Consider the following 26,287-nt stretch of genomic DNA (forward strand, 5'->3'; position numbering starts at 1 on the left):
ATTTCTTTAGCTTTATCGATGGTTACTTGGGATGGATAAACGACAATTGTTATGAACTAATACTAGCAGGAGATTCGAACATTGATTTGAGCAAAACTTCTGTGCCACAGGTTGAACTTCGCAGATTGCTAGACGCAAATGGATTTTCCAATGTTATACATAACCCAACGCGCATTCAGGACCTTTCATCGACGTTAATTGATGTCTTCATAACAAACATTCATGACTCAAAGCTTATATGGGGTGTTGTAGGCGCACATATAAGTGATCACTTGCCAATGTCCTTGATGACCACTCACTCGACTCACACGCTAGAAGTACAAGAAAATATTCCTGTGAGAGTAAGAGACATAAATGATTTCACTCTAGATATTTTTCGTTGCAATATAGCAAAGGCCGACTGGTCAGAAATTTTGAGCATAAAGGACCCTGAAGCTGCCTACAGCTGCTTTCACACATAATTTGTCAGTATTTATGATGAACATTTTTAGTATAGATCATTCAAGCCGTCACGCAGAGCAAAAAAACCGTGCATCACAAGGAACTGCATAAAAGAAATGCGCAGGAAAAGTAAATTGTACCAAGTGTTGTTAAATAATAAAAATGATAACACGCTCAAAGAGTTCAAAGCACACAGAAACAAAGTAAATAGCCTACTGCGCTACGACAAAAGAAGGTATTTCCACAACTTATTCAATAGTGAGGTAATGAAAAAACCTGACCTCGTTTGGCAGCACCTTAATCGCGTTCTCAATCGTAGCCCTGAATGTGGAAGCAAAACGCACTCGATTACTTTAGAAGGCGGAGTAATATCAAACGCACGTTTGGCCAATTCATTCAATGAATATTTTGTATCGCTATCAAGCAGTACTCATGATTCAAGCTGCATGCGATATTTAGGTGCAGGGACAGGCGACAGTGCGTTTTTAGCGCCAACTGATACAAATGAAGTTTTCAGCACTTTCATGTCACTCAGAAACAGCAACTGCTGTGACATTGAGGGGCTTCAAATACGACCGGTCAAACATGTCTTAGGCCTAATCTCCCCTATACTCGAACATATATTTAACCTTGTTTTTCAGCATGGGATTTTTCCGAAACAGTTGCAGCTTGGAAAGGTAACAGTTTTGCACAAAGGCGGTGACAAAAACGAACTCACAAATTACAGGCCCATTTCAATTTTACCCGTTTTTTCAAAAGGTCTGGAAAAAATAATCCATTCTCGCGTAATCTCATTCGCAACAAAACATAAACTAATCACAGATGCGCAATTTGGGTTTATGAAAGGGCTGTCTACCGAGACGGCACTTTTGACACAGAAGGAAATAATATTAGACTCTTTCGAGCGAGAAATGTGCGCATTAGGTATATTTATAGATTATTCTGAGGCCTTCGACACCATTAACCACGATACCCTGTTATTAAAGTTGCAACATTATGGCTTCCGGGGCGTTTTTCTTCAGTTGCTAAAATCCTATCTTCAATACCGCCGCCAGCAAGTTGTTATCAATAATCATTTGTCTGATGTACGCACAGTTCACGCAGGAGTACCTCAGGGAAGTATTTTGGGGCCTCTGCTGTTCTCGTTTTACATCAATGATCTGGTAAACATTGACAACACAGCAAAATTCATCATATACGCTGATGATAGCAGCACACTTTTAATAGGGTCTGATGATGAGCTTCTTATCTCACACGCAACTGTACTTCTAAATAAACTATATTCCTGAAGTATCGTTAATTCGCTTGCCATAAACAACAGTAAGACAAAAGCTGTTTTTTTCAGGCCGAAAAACCGTAACATAGACACGCAGGCCATACTCCATCTCGGCACTGCAAATATTCAGATAGCGTCGCAAGTTAAATGTCTTGGTGTTCTGTTCGAAAAAAATATGTCCTGGAATGCTCACATAGATGCAGTTGCAACTGAAATTTCTCGCATTACAGGGATCCTGTGCAAATTGCGATATTTTGCTCCTGTTTGCATTAAACGCCTTATTTTCAGTGCCCTTTTTACTTACTACTGTGACCTAGTGTGGGGTACAACTACTTCGTCAAATATTACTAAACGTCACCTCCTACAAAAAAAGGCAATTCGTATAGTTGCAAACGCGGCATACGATAGTCACACTGCACCCCTTTTCAGGGAACTATACATTATGTTAGGAGAAGGTAAGTGACGCCAACCAAGTAAAATACAGGAAAAACACGACGTTTCGGGACCGGCTCAGCCCCTTCTTCACGGTGTGACTACGGGCGAGCGCAGCTTGGCTTTTTAAGCCCCTGTGTGGAGGACCTGCGGGTCAATGGCCGCAGCCCATGGACGTAGGATGAGGGGAGAGTCCCCAGGGAACGATTAACATTCTCTCGTGTTTGCTGTATGTGCCACGACTCGAGTAGAAGCCTCCTGCGTGGGTTAGCTTCCGTTTCCAATACAATGGTGCTGTCGAAGTCAATTGGGTGGTCACACCCTTCACAGTGTTCGGCCACGGCGCTGCGTTGACGATTCATGTGACGGACGTCCGCTTTGTGTTGGTTCATCCTTTCCGCGAAGTTCTTCGTTTCCCCTATGTACGACGCCGGGCAGACGGAACACGGAATTTTGTACACGACGCCCTGGGCCTTTTCTCTGGGCTGCCGGTTTTTTGGGCGGGGGAGAAGGCGACCGATAGTGCTGGTCGGTTTGTGCGTTGTCAGCACCCCTTCTTTTCCGAGAATGCGACCGAGCGTCTCGCTCACGCCTCTCACGTAGGGGATGCAAACACGTTTCCGCTTCTGGCATGCGTCTGAGGAAATAATAGACCGGATTTTGTTTTGCCTTTCTTGTTTCCTGATAATGCGCCGGATGAATGAGCTTGGGTAGCCGTTCTTTTGGAGGTCAGAAATGACTCGGTTCTTCTCCTTCCTTTTATCTTCACTTGAGGAACATATGGAGTCGGCTCTCTTCAGTAATGACGTCACGACAGATGCTTTGTGCGGGATGGGATGGTTCGAATCGAAATGTAGGTACCGTCCTGTGTGGGTTGGCTTCCTGTGCACCGAGGACTGCAGGCCTTTGTCGTGCCTTGTAAGTAGGACATCCAGAAAAGGCAGGCTGCCCTGCTGTTCATGTTCAACAGTAAATTGTATGGCCGGTTCATCTGAATTTAGATGACTCTGGAGGTTTTCTATCTCTGAGGTTTTCACCACACAAAAGCAGTCGTCTACATAACGGAGGAATAACTTTGGCTTGGGATTAAAGGAGGAGAGGGCCCGGCTTTCGACGTCTTCCATGGTTAGGTTAGCCACTGTGACTGAAATTGATGCCCCCATAGCAGTTCCGGTTGTTTGCTTGAAAAATTCTCCGTTGTAGGTGAAAAAGGTACTGCGCAGACAGAGGTCGAGAAGGCGACATACCTCATCGACGTTGAGTGGAGTTCTCTCGTGCAGCGTTTGGTCGTTTTCGAGTGCGCGGCGAGCAACGGACACAGCAAGGGGAACCGGTACGCCGCGCACTCGAAAACGACCAAACGCTGCACGAGAGAACTCCACTCAACGTCGATGAGGTATGTCGCCTTCTCGACCTCTGTCTGCGCAGTACCTTTTTCACCTACAACGGAGAATTTTTCAAGCAAACAACCGGAACTGCTATGGGGGCATCAATTTCAGTCACAGTGGCTAACCTAACCATGGAAGACGTCGAACGCCGGGCCCTCTCCTCCTTTAATCCCAAGCCAAAGTTATTCCTCCCTTATGTAGACGACTGCTTTTGTGTGGTGAAAACCTCAGAGATAGAAAACCTCCAGAGTCATCTAAATTCAGTTGAACCGGCCATACAATTTACTGTTGAACATGAACAGCAGGGCAGCCTGCCTTTTCTGGATGTCCTACTTACAAGGCACGACAAAGGCCTGCAGTCCTCGGTGCACAGGAAGCCAACCCACACAGGACGGTACCTACATTTCGATTCGAACCATCCCATCCCGCACAAAGCATCTGTCGTGACGTCATTACTGAAGAGAGCCGACTCCATATGTTCCTCAAGTGAAGATAAAAGGAAGGAGAAGAACCGAGTCATTTCTGACCTCCAAAAGAACGGCTACCCAAGCTCATTCATCCGGCGCATTATCAGGAAACAAGAAAGGCAAAACAAAATCCGGTCTATTATTTCCTCAGACGCATGCCAGAAGCGGAAACGTGTTTGCATCCCCTACGTGAGAGGCGTGAGCGAGACGCTCGGTCGCATTCTCGGAAAAGAAGGGGTGCTGACAACGCACAAACCGACCAGCACTATCCGTCGCCTTCTCCCCCGCCCAAAAAACCGGCAGCCCAGAGAAAAGGCCCAGGGCGTCGTGTACAAAATTCCGTGTTCCGTCTGCCCGGCGTCGTACATAGGGGAAACGAAGAACTTCGCGGAAAGGATGAACCAACACAAAGCGGACGTCCGTCACATGAATCGTCAACGCAGCGCCGTGGCCGAACACTGTGAAGGGTGTGACCACCCAATTGACTTCGACAGCACCATTGTATTGGAAACGGAAGCTAACCCACGCAGGAGGCTTCTACTCGAGTCGTGGCACATACAGCAAACACGAGAGAATGTTAATCGTTCCCTGGGGACTCTCCCCTCATCCTACGTCCATGGGCTGCGGACATTGACCCCCAGGTCCTCCACACAGGGGCTTAAAAAGCCAAGCTGCGCTCGCCCGTAGTCACACCGTGAAGAAGGGGCTGAGCCGGTCCCGAAACGTCGTGTTTTTCCTGTATTTTACTTGGTTGGCGTCACTTACCTTTTCCTAACATTAAATTTCCCAACCAGACAGACTTCTGTCGAATGTTTTCTTTTGAGAACTATACATTATCACACTTCCTGATATTTATAAAACAATGCTCCTTAAGCGTTATTCTAACGAAATTAAACAGAATAAAACATTTTAGGCGGCATAGCAAACCTCACACCTAAACGAAAAACACGGAATACCCGCAGTACGGAACTGTGGGAAATACCCCGAGCACGCACTAACTATGATTACCAGATGCTACGTAATATGCTCCCGTCGCTTCTAAACAAACGAGTTGTTTCATAGCCACAATACTGTTTTTTTTGTAAATATATCATAGCCACAATAATTGCACTTTCTACCTTTTTCTGTATTGCACCGTACATTGTATACTTCATTAAACACTCTACTAATGTTGTAACTGTCTTTGCTTATGTCTTGATTTTGTGCAACATCCTCCCATGTCTGATGCGTTGTTTGTATTCTAGTTTTGTTGCCAATGCCATGTGTTTTAGGGGCCGTGAACCCCGTCAAGCCCAGTTGGAGGCTTTTTGTTCACGGTCCTCAGCATCTGTAATGTTGATGTTTGAATAAAATGATGATGATGATGATGACTTCGTTAACAACGTTCACGTATTTGTGCAACCGCCATGGCTGCTGCCGCCCTGCCGACCCTGTGACGATGACTAACTACACGCTGGTGGTCCAGGGCTCTCGACGCTCGCCACCAGGCCGCCTCGGGCTACCCCTACTCCGCACCCAACACGAAAGGGGATCTCTCCTGAGCACACACTAATGACACCGCCACTTGGAACGGCAGCGTGGCGTGGTGTCTGAACTAATCGGACCATCAAGTTATTCCTAGGGAAAGACCGTAGTTGTGAAAGCTATTGGTGCTGCTGCCGTTGCCGGTACGCGGCATGTGCCGCGTGCCCCTCAAAGTAGTTTGTCTAGCGCATTGAAGCTTCAGTTTGAGCAGGGCTCGAATACCATCTGCATGCGTAATTTTCGTGTACAGTCAAGTGACGCGGATAGCGACAAGCAAAGAACCCCCGAGGCTGTTGTGATCGCGTATAATGAAGCTTGCATAGTAGTCAGCTGCACTTTGGCCAACCTATTCAAGCTTACATTACAGCTTCATAATTTTCAGTCTGAAGGAGCACGTTTCTTCCAGCTGAGTGGTGAGTGGGTGCACGAATAGGCTCCAGTTGTACAAACATATTTATGTGAATGCTTGAAAATGAAGCTCTAGAAAACCGACCTTTAGTACGTTTTTACTGAAGGCATTACATCAATCATGTATTTCACTTGTCGCCCCATGGCAAAGCCCAATTCCTCTTCTTTATTGCCGATTTCAAGAGCCTGCATCCTTCCATACCATTTTCCGATATGTACTCAATATGTGCAATCAATTTTCTTGACGTCATGGTCTCGCTTCACGAAGACAGTTTAACTATAACAGTGTACTGTAAACTGATAAACCGACTGATCGCCAGCAGTTACTCTCTTTGATAGTAGTCATTTAAAGCATTTTGGAACAAGTATCCCTTAGAGTCAAGGACTTCGCTTCAAACAGATTTGCCGGGAACAATCTCACTTTAAACGCAACTGCACCGCACTTCATAGCTCGCTTACTAAACAAAAATACCCACAGTTATTTTTGCATGATCGATGGATGTTGGATGACCGCTCAGATCGATGGTGTTGGTATTGATGTCTTCTAATGGTTCGGTGATCCGGCGACACGTTGCGGAACAGACAGGACACTTCTTCGGGACTATGTGGTTTATTCACGAGCGCTCATCAGCGACCTCTCTCCGAGCCCTCTCTCCGACCTCGCTCGGTCTCCGCTGCGGTGCCGGCCGGTCTCTCCGGACTCCCTCGAGCTCCGATCTCCAGGTCCCCCCCCCCCCCCCCCCCCGGTCCGATCTCCGCCGGTCTCCCCCGGTCCAATCTCTGCTCTCTCTCTCCCCGTTTCGCGCCAAAAGCTCGCCCTTAAAAGCACTCTCCCAGCATTCTGGGGACCATTTTTGTGACCAATAGGAAATGCGCTTGGCAGAGCCAATCAGGAGAATTTTGTTCAAACTGAAGGCGCCAATAGCACGCCGGTGCTCACGGGGTTGTTGTTTACGCGAGCACCGCGCGAATTCCACGAAGACGTTACGCATTTCCGCTTGGTTACAGCACCGACGCACACAAACACACAAAAACACCAGCGGCGGCACAGGAAAGGCAAACTCAGCCCGAACCGCGCTCACTGCCCCGGTCGCGCTCTCCCCCCTTCGCCGCTCGTCTTTGGGGTATCCCGTCCGTCACGCGGTCTGCAGTCAAAAGCAATAAATTTGTACGCGACCCCCCTCGAAGCCCCAGGAGTCCGCGCATCGGCCGCGTCTTGCGGCCCGAACGCGGCCTTGCAAGGCCGGGCCTCCTCCTTGCGGTTAACCGTCGTTGCCGCCATCTGCCGCGTTTGTCTCAAAACAAACCCATTTCGGCGGCGCCGGCATGGCGGCTGCTCAAGGAGCCCCGACGAACAGCCAACACACACAACACCAAGGGGGCCAGGCTACCGGCTTCGGGGTGCATGCGCGATGGGTCCCTGAGCCGCAACCCGGCAACTCAACTCCTCCTTACCGAGAATGTTGTGCGTACACTCGCTGTACGCACAACACAAAACACGTTACAACAATAATACAGTGCGAAAGGACATACGAAACAAAGCGTACAGAATAGCACACCGAAACTACACACAGCTACCACATCCACAAGAGAAACTCGCGTCTTAACGACAGTCCCGACTCATCTTGCACACTCACATACGTAGCAAACGCGATATAAGAGAACAATACTTAAACCATGCAGTGCTAATGACAAATACATTCCAACCTGTAACCAAGACACATCATGAGTTATGAGTTTATTAACATTTTAGTTCTCAGTACAGAAAACTCTCAGGGCACTCCAACATTCTGTAACACGCACACGACGCCAGTTCCGAGCAGTTCATACCGCATTGTCTGTCATCACTGAAGCACAAAAGAAAAAACTCACACACAAATTCCGCACAACATTCGGTTATGTCTATGCGATGGCCTCTCAACACTGAGTCCTTCCACCCCTGGATCCTCCACTCCCACCTGCTGCATCCGCGCTTACTCGAGCCTTTTGTTTCAATATCGACATGCCACCGACGTCAGCTGAATCTCATATGAAGTGCATGGCTCCCTGTTGCGACATGGCGAGGCAGCTAAGGGTGGAGTGGCCCTGGCAGCGCGGCCGCCGACGATTTCAGCGGTGTCCTCCTAGGTCGAACACACGCACCTGCCGTCTACGACGGAACATCGGCGCGGCACAGGCAGTTCGCGTAGAGACGATACCTCGTTTGCGCCGCGGTCTATCTGACTCATGATCCTCGCCGGCGGTCAATGCACTCAGGCCACGCGCCATCACGATGGCCAGAGCCATGTTTTCGTTGGGCTTCATCATGTTTTGCGTGCTCAACTGCGATGGCGTGTTTGCGCCAGACGCCTTCCCCTCGAGCTGCACAGGCAAATGCACGCCAGGATCGTGCCGTGATTGGGGGTGCGCCGCAAACTTCCGCCTTGTTTCCGTGCTCTGCTCACGGTACATGACACAGACACTGTCCCCATCAGCTGATCTCCGTTCGTACGGCAATCTCTCCGCCGTAGCATTGCCCGTATCTGTGTCCCCTGTAGCTCTAGTCAGCTGCGTCACCTGCTCCTCTGGCGATGCCGCCACCACTGAGGTCGCTGTTTGAACTGCATCATTGGCGCAACACCCCTGCCACACTGTTTCCACATCGATGTGCAAAGACTGTTCACAGTGGACGCTCGCGCCTGGCGATTCGCCCGTATCCGCAAGCTCATGCGGTTCGACGCAAATGTCTTCCTTTTCCTCACGCGCATCGGTAACCTGGACAGTTTCGACAACAACCTGTACGTCACCCGGCTCGCTCTCAGGGCTCATCTCAGTACCGGCAGGTAGGGACTGCTGTTCTCTTTCAACCTCGACTGCCGACACAGCAACATCCGGCAACTCAGCGCCTCCGATCTCTGCATTGTTTGCCGGGACCTGCGCAATTCGCTCTTTCTGGAGAGATTCTTGCATTTCCCTGTACTTTTCTTTGGCCATCGCGAGCTGGCGCTCGAGAGACTCCAGACTCACATCGTCCAGTTCATTTCTGAGATAACCATCCCGCCTGGACCCAAATGCGCGCCTCTCGTAATGCCCACTCGAACACCTCAGCGCGGCCATCACACCTGCTGCTCACTAACCCTGCGGCTCGAGCGCTACGGAGGCAAGCAAAATGGGAAGGGGGACTCACTCTACCGTCGTGTCGGCGTCCATGGCTTCTGCGACCTCCACCGAGTCTTCTCACTCAGATGCCGCCTCGCCCTTTCCACCAGCTGCAGCACTCTCTTGCTCGTAGGCCTCTCGTTGCCTCCTCGTCGCTCCACAGAGTTGCAGCGCTCTTCATCCAAGGACACTACCCAGCTTCCGTCCCCTCTTCGCCTCCGACAGCTCCAGAGGTTTCCCACCAGGATGTCGCCTCTCTTCGCTCCCAACAGCCTCCAGGGTCCCTCAACAGCAACACGCTTACTTTCTCCGCAACGGGCGCCCAGGTGTACCGATGATCAGCCGCAGCGGTTGGGACTCACCAAGGCATTGCTCTCCGCTGGTGTCCAATTGTGCCCGTGCCCGTGTCCGCTCCACAGAAAGCCGCCGGAATCATCCTGCCGACTGCGCCAGTTATTTTCGAATGATCGATGGCGTTGATCTTGTAGCCTTCTAATGGTTCGGTGATCCGGCGGCACGTTGCGGAACAGACAGGACATTTCTTCGGGACTATGTGGTTTATTCACGAGCGCTCATCAGCGACCTCTCTCCGAGCCCTCTCTCCGACCTCGCTCGGTCTCCGCTGCTGTGCCGGCCGGTCTCTCCGGACTCCCTCGAGCTCCGATCTCCAGGTCCCCCCCCCCCCCCGGTCCGATCTCCGCCGGTCTCCCCCGGTCCAATCTCTGCTCACTCTCTCCCCGTTTCGCGCCAAAAACTCGCCCTTAAAAGCACTCTCCCAGCATTCTGGGGACCATTTTTGTAACCAATAGGAAATGCGCTTGGCAGAGCCAATCAGGAGAATTTTGTTCAAACTGAAGGAGCCAATAGCACGCCGGTGCTCACAGGGTTGTTGTTTACGCGAGCACCGCGCGAATTCCACGAAGACGTTACGCATTTCCGCTTGGTTACAGCACCGACGCACACAAACACACAAAAACACCAGCGGCGGCACAGGAAAGGCAAACTCAGCCCGAACCGCGCTCACTGCCCCGGTCGCGCTCTCCCCCCTTCGCCGCTCGTCTTTGGGGTATCCCGTCCGTCACGCGGTCTGCAGTCAAAAGCAATAAATTTGCACGCGACCCCCCTCGAAGCCCCAGGGGTCCGCGCATCGGCCGCGTCTTGCGGCCCGAACGCGGCCTTGCAAGGCCGGGCCTCCTCCTTGCGGTTAACCGTCGTTGCCGCCATCTGCCGCGTTTGTCTCAAAACAAACCCATTTCGGCGGCGCCGGCATGGCGGCTGCTCAAGGAGCCCCGACGAACAGCCAACACACACAACACCAAGGGGGCCAGGCTACCGGCTTCGGGGTGCATGCGCGATGGGTCCCTGAGCCGCAACCCGGCAACTCAACTCCCACCGTAGCTCATAATGATACCATAAAGTGCGCTGGTAAACAATTTCGAAGGATTCTACCTACCAAAGAGAAAACGAAAATTCAGAACATTCATACTAACCTTTGTCTTCACTCATTCTACAGCGCGTCCGTGCAGCCTCCTGCGCCACTGGTATCCCGTACAAGGGACCCCACCTAGCGTTTGTGAGGGCCAGCCGTTTAAGAGTGGGTCTAGTCATGTCTCCCTGTCATCATCATCATCAGCCTGACTACACTTACTGCAGGGTAAAGGCCTCTCCCATGTGTCTCCGATTAACCCTGTCCTTCGTCAGTTGCGGCCACTGTATCCCCGCAAACTTCTTAATCTCATCCCCCCACCTAACCTTCTGCCGTCCCCTGCTACGTTTGCCTTCTCTTGGTATCCACTCCGTTACCGTTAAGGAAAGCGGTTATCTTACCTTCGCATTACATGCCCTGCCCAAGTCCATTTCTTACTCTCGATTTCAACTAGGATGCCATTAACCCGCGTTTGTTCCCTCACCCACTCCGCCCTCTTCCGATCTCTTGACATTACACCTATCATTGTCCTTTCCATAGCTCGCTGCGTTGTTCTAAACTAAAGCTGAACCTTCTTTGTTAGCCTCCACGTTTCTGCCCCATAGGTGAGTACCGATGAGACACAGCTTTTGTATACTTTTCTCTTGAGTGTCCGAGTATCAATAAAAATCTTTCTTCATCATTACCATGATCGGCCCCAAAAGTTTCGACAATCCTAACAGGATTTAGGACATTCTAATGGTAATTGATCACCAGAAAAAGAAAAAAAAAAACATTAGTAGACCCACCCAGAGCAGTGTACAGAAGATCGAGAAACTTAGCGGGTATACTAAGATGAGCGAAAACCAAATCTCCGGAACTCATAGGCTGCCACTCTTAAAATAAGAGTCGTTGCAAAGTGTGTCTACACATGGCCGCATCTCATCACGTCAGTAGCACTGATTCACACTTTCATTTAAGCATTCACAGCAACTTCATATGCGCTCCACCCCATTCTTATTCTTCCAGTTATTTTCCTCTCATGATCCGGATCAGCTCTCACTGCGTGCTCTAAATAGGCATAGTCTCTTACTACTTCCAGCACCTCGCCACCAATTGTGAATTTGCTAGACTGTTGCTAAACTGTTGATTATTACTCTGGTTTTCTGCATGTTAATATGTAGCCCCATCGTTCTGCTCTGCCTGTCTAACTCACTGATTATGCTTTGCAGTTCATGTCCTGAGTGACTTAGCAAGGCAGTGTCATCAGGGAATCCCAGATTACTTAGGTATTCTTCATTAACTCTTATCCCCAACTGATCCCATTTCAGGCCCCGGAATACTGCCTGACGGACACCTTTCCTTACTAGAATTTTATTGCTGATTTTATGGAGAACTATGGTAGCTGTGCAATCGTTATTAATATCTTTCTTATTTTCACATAACATCTTCTACACCCTGATTCCACAATGCCTGCATCACTGCTGATGTTTCTACTGAGTCAAATGCTTTCTCCCAATCAATTAACGCTATATATAGGGGCTTGTTACATTCGGCGCCTTTCTCTATTACCTGATTGACAGCGTGAATATGGTCTATTATCGAGTATCGTTTACAAAAACCTGCCTGACGTTTTGGTTGATTGAAGACTAAGGTTGTCCTGACACTATTAGCGAATACCTCAGTAAATACCTTGTAGGCAACAGACAACAAGCTTATCGGTCTGTAATTCTTTAAGTCCTTGAAGTCTCCGTTCTTATGAATTAAGATAATGTTAGCGTTTTTCCAAGCTGTAGGTACGCTCGAGGTCGCAAGGCACTGCGTATACAGGGTGGCTAGTTTTTCGAGCACAATCTCTATTCCATCCTTCAACAAATCTGCTGTTATCTGAACCTTACCAGCTGCTTTCCCCCTCTGCATTGCTCCCAAGGGTTTCCTTACTTCTTCCTTGGTTACTGGCGGTATGTCCCATTGCTGTGCTCTACTGCCCCTCTCAGAAACGTTCTGACCACATTCGCTACTGCATAGATTTGTGTAAACCTCTTCGGCTACTTTAACCGTCTTTCCTTATTGCTAATGACATTGCCCTCTTTGTGTCTTATCGCATACATCTGGTTTTAACCAGTGCCTAGTTTTCTCTTCACTGTTTTTTGGATACCTCCGCTCATTAGAGCATGCTCAATTTTCTCCATGTTAAACTTTCTGATGTCGGCTACCTTTCGCTTATTTATTAACTTCGACAGCTCTACTAGTTCTATTCTGTCTATGGAGTTAGACGTCCTCATAGGTTGCCGTTTCTTAATGAGACCGTTAGCCTCCTGCGATAGCTTCCCGGTACCCTGTCGAACCATCCTACCGCCTACTTCTACGGGGCACTCCGTAATGATATCTGTGAGACGATCGTTCATTGTTTCGACATTATGGTCATCTTCAGTTAACCCCTTCACCGTTTTTTATATCGACGGATTTCATAACAAAACTGCTTATTTTTTTTATTCCTGATTTCGATTATTATTGCAATAAAAAGCATGCATTCGATCTTTGAAAAATATTTGGAGCAAACACAATGTAAAATTAGCATATTGAAGTTTATTATTCCTCACAATACAGAAAACCAACTTGTGGTTGGTAATGAGCGATAAAAATTAAAGAATGACCATCATCAGGCTAGCCTACAGTGAACGTCTTATGAGGAACTGCCAGAAAAGGAAACTGAGGGGGTTGCGTTGGAATGCTACTGGCGTTGATCTTCATCTACTGACGCGCACCCTCAAAGTTCACTTCTGAGCTCTCCTCTTCTTCATCGGAAAAACTGCTCAGCATAACGTCATCACTATCGTCCTCGCTCCCTGAAACAATGTACACTTCGGTGTCTAAGTCACCATCGTCTGAAGAAGATGACGACGAAGAAAAGCGTCTTTTCCGCGAAGACGGGCCAGGAATACACGCGTCGCCTCCGCCGGGTGCCATTTTTAAAACCCAGGTTGCCATACGAAAAAAACGTTTATGCAGTAGAAGAAAACGAAATAAACAGGTCAGTGCTGCCATCTGTTGACCAAAATGCCATCTAAGCCACGCACGAGCGCTGATCGTCCGAAACGCTGAAGGGAAGAACCTATTCAGCGAGGACGAGCTACAGTCGTCCAAAACAGTTTAGGGACAGCTTGGCAGGGACGAGCCCAGCTCGTCCAAAACGGTTAAGGGGTTAAAGCTGAAAATCTGTTCTGCAGAAAAATCCAGAATTCCTCTACTTTCCTTCTTAATGCTAATGCGTCAATAGAGTTCCGCTTCACAAATTTCATCCATTCCCTTTTCAAATCTAAGCTAATACGAGACCTTACCATTCTGTGGTCGCCACAAGGGACCTTTTCGGGGACCTCTGCATCGCTTGCGATGCGAGGGTGAGCGCACAGTATGAAGACTATTTTATTTTTAGTCTCACCATTGGGGCTCTTCCACGTCCACTTCCTCTTTTCTCGCTTTCGGAAGAAGGTATTCAGGATCCATATATTATTTCTATCTGCGAACCCTACCAATAACTCTCCCCTGCTATTCCTAGAACCTATGCCATAATCACCTACCGCCTGTTCTTCTTGCTGCTGCTTCTTCTTCTTCCGCCTGCTTCTTGGCTACCTTCGCATTGAAGTCACCCATCAGTACATTGTATGTGATTTTACTTTGATCATCTCCGATTCCACGTCAAGAAAAGCTATTACATAGCAGGATTCTAGGTTTTTGCGAAAAGCATAAGCTGATCACATCCAGTCAGCATGGATTTAGGAAGTTACACTCCACTGAGACCGCTCTTATTAAACAGAAGGTGCTGATTTTAGATTCTTTTGAACACAAAGAACTAACACGAGGCATTTTTATAAATTTTTCTAAGGCGTTCGATTGCGTTAATTATGAAACCTTATTACTAAATCTAGACAGATATGGCTTCCGGGGTTGTTTTTATAGTATAATTAAATCATACTTAGAGGCCCGTTTTCAGCAGGTTGTAATTGATAACACACTATCTGACCCCAAGCGTATTGCTGCCGGCGTACCCCACGGTAGCATACTCGTACCGCTACCTTTTAATCTCTACATTAATGACATTGTAAACATTGACCCTAACACGACTTTTGTTATCTACGCTGATGACACCAGCCTATTTTTCAGAGCACCATGTGTATCGAGTCTGGAAGTAGATGCTACGAGGTGCCTACGTTCGCTACACCACTGGTCACTTTCCAATTCGCTGAATATCAATATAAGTTAAACAAAAGGTGTGCTTTGCAGACCCCGGAATAAGTCTGTTTCTGAGTTAACGTTATCAATCGGTTCATCAAAAATACACGTCTCCTCTTCCGTTAAAAGCGTTTGTGTCACATTTCACGAGAACTTATCTTGGGATCTTCATGTTGATAATACAGCTGCCAAAATTTCAAGAGTAGTAGGTATCCTGTCCAAGTTTCGGTACTAAGAAGAAGAAGACGAAGACTTTATTTCCACCATGTGCAGTACACAGATGGAGGACGACGGAAAAAAGCCGTCAATAGGCGGCTTGCGAATCCGTCGCCCCACTTAATGAGCAGCGTTTGGTCAACAGCAATCAATTCACACAGTCAAACAAAAGAAAATGAAAACACTTGATCAGTGCAGAACAGAAGCAAAACAGAGTGGTCCGAAAAATGAAATCCCAGGATAAGTAAAATCAGTTATTCATCCTCAGTAAACATAGAGCGAAGCTTAGCAGTGGAGCAAATAAATAAATCAAAGTTAGTAGACAGATAATGGTTTAACAGTGATGGTAAAGAATAACATAGGCGTTCCATGCCAGAGTTCAAACGGGGTGCAACGATTTTCCAACATTCTCCATGTCTTGTAGCATAATATTGTTCATTCTTTTCTAAATTTGCCAGAGTACCAAGGTTATGTATGTTATATCTTACTTCATATTTAAATCTAGTACTCAGACGGTAGAGATATAGTTTATGAGCCGTAATGACATGCGCTCTATGAAAAAAACCTGCAGTTGTTGCATGATAACCAGCGTTGTACACATGACGTAGGTATCGCTTCTGCATGACATAATTTTTTTGTAGATTAGAGAATGTAGTTGTACCCCAAACAAGTTGGCAATACTTAACATGTGAATAAAAGAGTGAATTATAAACCAATAGTTTAAGTTTTGTAGAAAGAATGTATCTGAGACGACCAATTACTCCAGTTATCCGAGCTAAATTCGTCACTAGTAAGTTCACATGAGTTTCCCAGGACATGTGAGCAGTAAATGTCACACCAAGGCTTTTGAAATGGTCAACAATGTCAACAGGACGAGAGTTAAAAATAATGTCGGCATGAGGAAGGAGTGGCTTATTCTTTGCCCGAAAGATAACAGCTTTTGTTTTATTTGCGTTAATTGTCATAGAATTATAGGACGACCATTGTTGTAGTTGAACTATTGTGTCATTGCAAGTAGAGATAAGTTGATCGATATTATTACCAGAGAAAAATATGCTGGTATCGTCTGCGTATATGATAAATTTGGCATCCTGGTTAATATTAACAGTGTCATTTATATAAAGGTTAAAGAGCAAAGGCCCCAATATGCTGCCTTGTGGGACACCACAAGCCAGTGGTAGGACTTGTGATCGAGAGTTATTAATTTGGACTACTTGTTGCCGGTGGGACAAATATGACCGTAGTAAATGTAACGCACATCCACGTACACAATAAATATCCAACTTATTCAATAAAACTTCATGATTGACCAAGTCAAAAGCCTTGGAGAAGTCAACAAATAAGCCAACCACGATTTTCTTGTTCTCAAATTGTGTTAAAATATATTCTTTTTGGTGAAGCAAGGCTAATTCAGTTGACATATTCTTCCGGAAACCAAACTGGTAAGGTGTTAATACACTGGAGGTTTCGATGAAATTCAAAACCCTGCAATGAATTATTTTCTCGAAAGCCTTTGAAGAAATCGGCAATATAGATACAGGCCGATAATTGCCCAATTCGTTTCGATTCCCCTTTTTAAAGAGCACTACTACTTTGGCAACCTGCAACTTTACTGGGAATATAGACGTAGTTAAACACATATTAAAAATATTCGCTAGAACTGGTGCAATTACATCTGCAACGTATTTGACGGGTTTTATTTGAATTTCATCGATATCCCTACTGCTGCTGTTGTTTAAACTTCTAATAGTTGAAATCACTTCCTGCACTGTGACTGGCTGTAAAAATAAAGTTCTATCATTCCTCCTGTTCATATACTGACATGCGTTGTGGGAACTACCTGGTGTACTCATATTTGTAAAAAAAGTGTTCAAAGCATCAGCCAGTTCCTCCCCTTGCAAGTCCTTGCCCTTAATAGTAAGTTTGGATATGCAGCTCCTGCTATTACCACGGCGTAGTAACATATTTAGTTTGTCTCAAAGCAGTGCGCTCGGTGAATTTTTGACATCCACAAAAGATGCGAAGTAATCTTTGCGCGCAATGCACAATTTCTTGGTTAGTTTGTTTCGATATTGTTTGAAAATCGTCAAGTCATCAAGATTACGCGTGCGAAGAAATTTTCTGAACAGCCTGTCTTTTGTTCTCATTTGTTGGTAGAGTTCGTATGTTACCCATGGTTTCCGAATTTTCCTATTTCTTTGGCGCTTTTTTACAGGAAAGTGAACTTGGTAAAAACCTTTAAATATATCTAAAAATGCATCATAAGCATTGTCAGCATCGACCAAAGTCAGGACCTTTCGCCAGTCTACTTGAATCAATTCTTTTCTGAATGCATCGAGAGCCGCGTCAGTTACTGGCTGGTAAAGGTTTTCAGCAGGCGGATGTTTAGGAATGCTGGCAACATCTAGGCAAAAAAACACCGGAAGATGATCACTAATAGAACATGCTAATGAACCAGCTTTTACATCCGATAATACAAAATTGGTTATGAAGACATCCAATACTGACTGGCAATCAGTTGTTATTCTTGTTGGATTATTTATAACATTGTTGAACCCATTTGACAGCAGAACATTGGTAAAATTTGTACAAACAGGAGTATCAATACCCATATCAATGTTGTAGTCACCTGCAGCTACCAACATGCACCTGCTTTCCACAACAAACGAAAGAAAGCTTTCATAAAATTCAAGAAATGTTGGAATATGCCCACTTGGCGGCCGATAACAAACCGAATACAGCACTTTATCCGCAAATAAAGATAGAACTTCGTAATCGGGAGTTACAATACTGAAAGCGTCTACTAGTTCGCAGTTCATTTGTTCTAAAGTTAGAACGGCAACACCACCACCGCGACCACAAGGTCGGTTGAGATAATGTGTATTATAGCCTTCCATTCTAAAAACGTCACTCTCATTTCTGCTCCATGTTTCACTGAACATGATAACTGAAAAATTGAAAGAAAATTGGCTAAAGAATTCATCTAACAGAAGTGCTTTGTTTCGGACAGATCTGGCGTTTAAATGCACAGATTTCAACGCATGACGTCCCAAATGAGATACCACATTGTTCAAGTCATCTGGTGAATAGAAATCGTGTTCATCCATCTCTAGCTTCTCTGTTCAGGAATGATACTGGCTGGGCGCATCATTTGGGCAGAAGGCGGTCGAGGTCATCACGGCTTCTAACATGAATTGCGTTTGCACCATCAGACATTCTCAAAAGAACCTTTCCATGCGTATGCCACACGTATTTAAAACCAGCTTCTTTGGCCCAGCTCTTTGTTGCTTGTAGCAGGTCTCTGTTGTGACGGGTCAAGTTTTCCTGGATGAAGATGCGTGGATGGCTATCATTTAGCTTGCTCTTTTTACTTAACCAAGATTCCCTTGTCGACTGCCTTGTGAAACGGACGATTATTCCGGGAATTTTGCCTTTCGGTGCGGGTAGCCTGTGTACCGAGGCAATGTCATGCTCGACCAAATGTGGCGTTTCCAGCTGGTCTGCAACTCCGTTTAGCACATTATGCAAGTTTTCACCTTGCACGAGAGGCACCCCATGGATTTCTAAATTAAGCTGCCTATTTCGGGATTCAAGTTCGTTCACTTCCCGCCGCAGCTGAGCCTGAGCGGATTGGTTCTCATCCTCCTTCATCTCCAGTTCCTGTACCTGCTTTCTAAGTACCTTAAATTCATTTTCCTGCACGTAAATCGTTTTTTTCAGTTCCTCAAAAATGGCAGACATGTGCGTAACAGACTCCTCCATAGTTTCGACTCGAGCGGCGAGGGAAGGCAGGCATTCTAGCTTTAGATTAATAGATCCGAGGATAGCTTTTATATCCATGTCAGTCTTGTTTTCATCAGTGCTGCTACCACCTTGTACCGAGCTCCGGCAATTTTGGCATCGCCATGTTTTCTTTGCAGCTTCGGATTTTCCTTTGAATGACTTTTCAGCTATTCCCGCGCATTTTCCAAAATGGTATTCGTGCACACACTCAGAACAAGCTACACGCCCCTCATTTTCATGGAATGCTTCATCACAAGTGAAGCAGACATGGGCCATTGTTTCCACTACAGCAGAAAACCACAATAGGCCCGGCAATACAGCAAAATATACAAGTCTTTGGCAGCGACAGCAGCACAAGCACCACTACGCGTACAGTAAATAGGGGAACAAACTAACCTGCACAGTTGAAATCGCAGATCAAGAGATGTTCGCTGGATGCTGCCGTCGCTGCCAAATGACTGCCTCCCCGTGTGCTCTTGATTTATCCGTCTTGGATTCCTTCGTCAGGCGCGCAAGCGCAGTAGGGGCGTGCGGCGGTGATAGCTCCGGTGATCACGGCGGTGACGGTGTACGTAGCAGGGGCCTGGGCGTCACACAGCTCTCGGGAGCGCTGTGCAGTTCGAGCGGTAGAAAAAGCCAGGCAAAACCGCAATGTCTGATGGATCCTTCACCGGGCAGCGCTTGACAATCCGGGAAAGAAGGCCAGTCGTTGTATCTGCACAGTTGAAATCGCAGATCAAGAGATGTTCGCTGGATGCTGCCGTCGCTGCCACAATGCACTGCCACTACTTTCCACAATGCATAAAAAAACTTTTATACGACTCTTTGTTCACTAGTGTTATAACTTATTGTTTCTTAGTCTGGGGTGCAACCAATATTACAAAACTCCATGTACTACTGAAAAAAGCAGTTCGTGCAGTTAACAACGTTCCAAATGATGCACACACCAAACCTGCCTTTGAGGCATTACACATTGTATACATATTGTGCAATTGTACTCTGTCCTGCTGCGTAAAAAGTACACATCAAATATTAATCAAGGAACTGTATTTCTCGCTGATTTGTCTACACTATTATGCAGAGAACGCCCCTACAATAAGCGAATCGGAGACAATGTCTTTTTACCGCGAACGCGAACTAACTACGGCAGACAGATGTTGTCCTATAATATGCCGTCAATTTTAAACAATTCGTGAAAAACTGTAATTAGTGAAGAGTAACAAGATATAGTTTCTTTCTTTACTGTACTAACTCAGCCTGCTGTTATGCCTTTCCTCTTGACGTGATATGTTTGATAGTTGTGTGTTTTTTGATGCCCTAAACATGTATATTTTCGATGCAATGTGCTTTTCATTTCAATATGTCACAGGCATAACATACACTGTAGCGTTGTGTGATTGTGGGTTTTTGTGCACAATGTAGCTGCTGTAGGGGGCGGGGACCTGTGTCAAGCCTCTATAGGCTTTTTGTCCCCGCTCCTCACATCCTTGATGTGAAAATAAACCTGATTGATTGATTGATTCACAGAAGGTTTCAACGATCCGGTCATCATGGCTTGATGTAGGCGCGTAGGCCTGCCCCACCTTCAGCATATACCTTCTATTATATCTAATTACGATAGCTGCCACCCTCTCGTTAATACTATGAAACTTCTGAACGTTGCCAGCTATATCCTGATTGATGAGGAATACTACGTCTAGTTCTCGTCTGTCTGCCAATTCACGATAGCACAGTACGTGCTTGCCCTTTAGTACTGTATGCGCCTCATCTGTCCTCCTAACCTCACTAAGCCCTATGACATCCCAATTAATACCCGCTAATTCCTCCAACAGCACTGTTAAGCTAACCTCACTGGATAAGGTTCTAGCGTTAAACGTTGCTAAGTTTCCAATGGCGGCCAGTCCGGAGGCAATGATTCTTGGCACCCTCCGCTGCGTCACAAGTCTCACCGCCACCCCGGTCAGTTGCTCCGCAGCCACTGGGTACTGAGGGCCGAGGGTTAATTGGGTTGTTCATAGAAGGTTGCGGCCAAGTACTACACCAGGGTGGCCAAATCTTGCTCAGGTGAAAAAGTGCATTGTCGGTTCTAGTCACCGAGATCACGCGGCTTCCCAGGCCCGCTCGTACAGTTCCATCGGCACACGGAGTGTCCTCTTTATAAAAAAAACGCGGTGGAGAATTGGGAACACCGGAGACCCAGGGTGGGGCCGGCCCTACGCCTTGCTTGTGCCTTGCCTCAGCGCGAGGCCCAGAGACCGAACGTCACGAAAAAAGCAGCCAAAAAAGGCCAGCGCCCCAGAAAACGGAGCCGGCGAGGTCCGCCATCAAGCGCGGGAGGGCGATGAAACGGCCCACTTGAGTCTCCCAGTGCCGCAGGCCGGACAAACCGAGTGTTTTCCCGTGAAGGCAGGCGCCGCGACTAACTACAGCAGGGGAATGGGTGGACAATCCCAAGCTGCACAAACGGTCGAAAAACCGCCGACCGGCCGCAGGAACCGGCAGCGATGGCCGCAGGAACAGCCGGGGCCGCCGGCCGCGGCTGAAAATAGACAAGACCTAGTCAAATAACGGGGCTCAGGAGACAACAGATGAAGCAGCGTCTTCGTCCTCTTGCTTTGGTTACTTGAAGTCTAAGGTTGTCCTGATTCTATTAGCGATTACCTTCGCAAATACCTTGAAGGCAACGTACAGTAAGCTGATAGGTTGCAATAATTTGTCATGGTCGTCTTCTTTCTTATGAATTAAGATAATGTTAGCGTTCTTCCAAGCTTCTGGTACGCTAAAGGTGACAAGGCATCACGTATAAAGGGTGGCTAATCTGCCCTCCATCCTCCAGCAAATCAGCTGTGTCCTGATCCTCACCAGCTGCTTTCCCCGTTTCTATTGATCCTAAAACTTTACTCCCTCTTTCGGTAATGGCGGGATGTCCCACTTCTGTGCGCTCCTGTCTCATTAACGTTCGGATTGCATTGGCTACAGTATAGCTTTGTGTAGAATTCTTGGGCTCTTTGATCTATCTTATCGATATTGCTAATGACATTGCCCTCATTGTCTCCTAACGCATACACCTGGTTTCTACCTATGTCTTATTTCCTCTTCACCGCTTTTCGGTTAGCTCCGTTCTTTACAGCGTACTCAATTCTAATCAGATTACACCTACTTATGTCGGCTACCTCGCACTTTTTTATTAACTTTGATTGCTCGGCTAGTTCTATTTTGTCGGTAGAGTTAGACGCACTCATGCTTTGGCGTTTTTTAATTGGATATTTTGTCCCCTTCCTACCGCCTACTTCTAGGGCGCACTTTCGTAACAGTAGCTGTGAGATTATCGTTCACATTTTTAACATCGTGGGCGCCTTGCTCAGTTAAAACGGAATATCGGCCGTATTGACCGATATCGGAAACTATCCCCGCGGAAGAATGTTGTACGATGCATTAACCCCATATAAGCTTCATCGTAGAAGCATCACTGAATTTGTATGATATTCTATGACATCTGTATGACAACTGTCTGATTTTTGGAGAAATGTTGACACCTCTATAATAATTATGCAATTTGGTTGATAATTGTATGCTATTTGTTAGAGAAACTGTATGACTCCGTGGCATCAAATTTTTTCAACAGGGTTGGGCCGTCAACTCGCCGCCAAAAAGGCTCTCGCGTCGCGCGCCCAAACGTCTTCCGAGCTGCTTAGATTCAGGCATCCCGGCTTTGGGCCGTAAGGTCGACGAAGATATGTCGGAGGTATATAGGGCCGGCCACATCTTAAAACGCATCGCCGACGACGCCTTTAATCTTCTGCTATGCAAGGACTTCTTTACGGTCGCTTCTCTTCTGGAGGTGTGCCGGCACTTCGAGCAGGCCAAACATAGGCGCATTTCCTACCGTTTTGATCGGCTGCCGAACAGCACTGCCAGCTCCTCATGTGATGAACTGCCAACACTGCGGCAGCCTTCAGACCCGGCTAACTTGACCCACATCGTGCGCCGAGAACTGGAGGAGATGGCACCTGCTGTCTACACCTTGCAACTGCCGGGCAACACCTTGGCACTCATCCAGGCCGCCATCCGCCAGGAAGTTGCCAACATGGCCGTACCTCCTGCTCGTGTCGTGGACGACGTTACTTCCAGCTCAGATCCTCCAGTACTCTCTGCTGCCACTGCTACTGCCAGCTTCTCGCCTCGGTACCGCTACCGCAACCCTCATGAATGGCGTGCCCCGTCCCTGCCCCAGCCATTGGTCTCCGTCACCCAGTTCCTTCCCCTTCTTCGATCATCTGAGCTGCTACGCCGTACGTCGTTCCTCGCCACGTCGGTCATATCTTTAGGGGAATCCCCCTTGCTGGACTAGAAATGGTTTGGTTTATTGATTTATTGTGGTTTAACGTCTCAAAGCGACTGAGGCTGTGAGGGACGCCGTAGTGAAGGGCTCCGGAAATTTCGACCACCTGGTGTTCTTCAACGTGCACTGACATCGCACAGTACACGGGCCTCTATAATTTCGCCTCCATCAAAATTCAGCCGCCGCGGCCGGGATCGTACCCGCGTCTTTCGGGACAGCAGCCGAGCACCATAACCATTGAGCCACCGCGGCGGGGAGGAGTATATTTGTAACAACGCAGTAATTAAACTTCGACTTATTGATCAATTTGCTGTCATCCTATCATAAGCTTGCCGTCCCGGTTACATCATTTAATAGAGCGACCGCTCCAGTGAAGCGGTGGTTCCGGGTTTGAACCCCGGACCAGGATCAATTTTTCTTTAAGTGGAATGTTTCTGAGAAAGCTGTATAGCATTTCTTTGTAGATGGCTTCGCTTGGGTGGATGTCAATGAGTAATTACTCCCTAATTACACCCCACGTCCAGTACCCCTCCGTGACGAGGCCGCTCCGCCAGCTCGTGGGTCCAGAAGATCACCATCTCCGCATGGTCGCACATCCCGTTCTCCTCTCGACCGCCGCAAGTCATATCAGTCCAACTTTTGTGTTTGAACAGCGCAAAACACCGGGACAAGAGACGTCGCAAATGAGTACCCAACATGCCCAAGCTGCTCTCCAGGTCCGTTTCACTCCCGCCACTTCTCTGAAAAATATGTGAGGCATCACCCAGAGGTCACGCTGCGTCATTGACCCGGCCTGAAATTCCTCTTTCGGCCCTCGCTCCCCACAGTAATCTCCTGAATGTTTTTGTGCGTGGGGTCCCTGTCACTGCCGTCTTTGAGACCGGCGCCCACGTGTCTTCCCTGAGCACGTCTCTGGTTCGCCGCCTCAAGAAAGTTTTAACGCCTACCGCCACGCCCACTGTTCGAGTCGTCAATGGCAGCACTCCCGCCGTGACTCGAATGCGCATTGCACGAGTCAGCGTTGTCGGTCGTCAAGCTCCAGGGCTGTTTACCGTTCTGACCAGCTGCCCTCAGAACATGATCCTAGGCCTTGACTTTTCAACTGCCCATTGAGCCCTTATTGACTGTGCCTCTGGCCTTTTGCGATTGGATCTGCCTCTGCTCTGACCACTCCACGTGCTTCCCTCGCCTTCACTCCACGGAGTTTTCTCGTCTGCCGCCTCAAGCTGCCGCCTACATTCTTATGACGCCTTCTCCACCCGTCTCTGGTGGAGATTACGCCGCTTGCCCTGTCACCGCCGGGATTCTGCGGCGTGACATCGTCTTTCCCAACACCGTTGTCCACATCACCCAGAGCTGCACCTCCCTCCCTGTCCTCAACTTAAGCCTGTCTGCTCAGTTCTCCCCGCCGGCATTTCACTTGAGTAACCTGTCCCATTCACCGCTCGCAATTTGAGGTGTAGTGTGCATCTAAGAAACAGAAGAGTTCTTCGGTATTTCGCGCGTTTACATGACAAGTGCTACCATTTAAGTGCTGCTGCTCTCGTTATTTACGACACTTTGTACACAGCTTTGTAAGTCCCTGTAAAAAAATAACTGCTTTTTTTTTCTCACTTATAAAAATACCGAAATTTCCTCCTTATGTCAGAATACCAAATTTGAGCAACAAATATTCCTTCTGAAATAAAACAAAAATGGTGTCTGACAGGGTTAAGCTGGAGCCTTATTTTGCAAACATTTTTTTCCATTCTTCTAGAAAATTATTATTGGTAGCGGTCGCACGTGGCGTACCGCCTAACAGCAAGCAATAGACTCTCTCTTTTGTCTAAGGCGAGACAGACGAATGCAAAGATAGTGCAATGAAACAACAGCACACAAAAATGGCATTTTCTAACTATTATGAATTTGCTATGCAACTTTATGTCACTTCTTTTCGCTTGATCGTAGAAATTGCATACCCTCGCAGTTTGTGTGGTTATTTGCACAGAAATTGGTTGAATGCCTTTCCCTTATTCTATTTTTAGTATTAAGTTTGCTTTACCTCTTTCGATTGCCTTAAGCTCTCTTTAAACTCTTTCTTTACCATCTCAAGTCCTCAACATTAAAAAAGGCATCTCTGTTAAACCGAGTAGACTTGCAAAAGCTTGTATTTAACATGAATGGCTCATGGCTTTGCTTTTCTGGGTGGCCGGCGCATGTGGCACGTCTCAACGAGGTTCAGCAGATCTGATCTGCGCGCGCCGCAGATGGAAGATGATGAAGGCGACGATGTGCAATGCACAGCGCGAGAGTTTGTTGCAGTTTAATTATAGTGTACTAGAATATGCATATTCTAGTACACTATAGTTTAATACGAGGCGTGATTCGCTGCTGCGTAGCTTGGTTGCTCCTCCGTTTCAACAGCGCTAGTCCTGTGCTTTTCGCTGCCCTTTTTCTAGTGCATCGTTGCTTAGGTTTGTCGTATTATGACGTAGAAATGTTGTGCAATGTGTTTCGTGTTTTGTTCTGCTTCGTTCAGGTATGTCGTATTATGCATTTTGTTGATTTTCGATTGTTTTCTTCGTGCTTTGTACATAAGTTCATGTGCATAGAACATTGCTTCTCTGTAATAAATCACGTGGTTAAGAAAAATACAGCGATGCCTTAGTGCTCTCTGGCCAACGAAGTTGGTCTGTTCCCGCAGTCGAGGATTCGAATCCCAGTCGCCACAATTTCTACTTTATTTTTTTAATTATTCGATGTCCAGATCAAGGCTTCAGCAAAGAATATGTTTTAGCAGCTTTTGTCGTGAAGTGGAAGTCGCTCTAAAAATTCCGGCACTTTCAGCGCAGATTGCAGTGTCTGCCTGATTGAGCAAAACTCGTGCATATCAAGAAATACCTGACAACCGATCATTCATTTCTAACCTTACGCTTTACCCGGCTTTTTCAGGTGATTTCCGAAGCAACGAACACACGCCTCTGCTCCTGATGCACACCATATGGCTGAGGGAGCACAACCGCATAGCGCGCTCGCTGGCTACCAGGCATCCGAGCTGGAACGACGAGAAGCTCTTCCAGACGGTCAGGTGGGACAATGCAAACTTGGTCACAGTGCCTGTCTTGCTGCTCTCAGATCTGCAGGTTCCTTGTAATTAAAACACTCTCATCATGGTCCGCATTATCAGCCTAACTACATGTACACTCATTTATAATCTCGCCAATTAAACCAGTCGTGTGCCAGATCCGGCTAGAT

At 47.2% G+C, this 26,287-nt stretch overlaps 1 protein-coding gene across 1 annotated transcript in view; it reads left to right on the plus strand.

Annotated features, from left to right (window-relative positions):
- Positions 1 to 26,287, plus strand: part of LOC149326809 (salivary peroxidase/catechol oxidase-like) — a 143,404-nt gene that overhangs the window by 59,602 nt on the left and 57,515 nt on the right. The window contains exon 9 of the mRNA XM_089564679.1: positions 25,985 to 26,120. Coding sequence (XP_089420805.1) covers positions 25,985 to 26,120 — 136 coding nt within the window. The remainder of the gene's footprint in view (positions 1 to 25,984; positions 26,121 to 26,287) is intronic.

This window comes from Amblyomma mixtum, chromosome 10 (genome assembly GCF_055824585.1).
Source record: "Amblyomma mixtum isolate Tamu chromosome 10, ASM5582458v1, whole genome shotgun sequence".
Lineage (NCBI taxonomy): Eukaryota > Metazoa > Arthropoda > Arachnida > Ixodida > Ixodidae > Amblyomma > Amblyomma mixtum.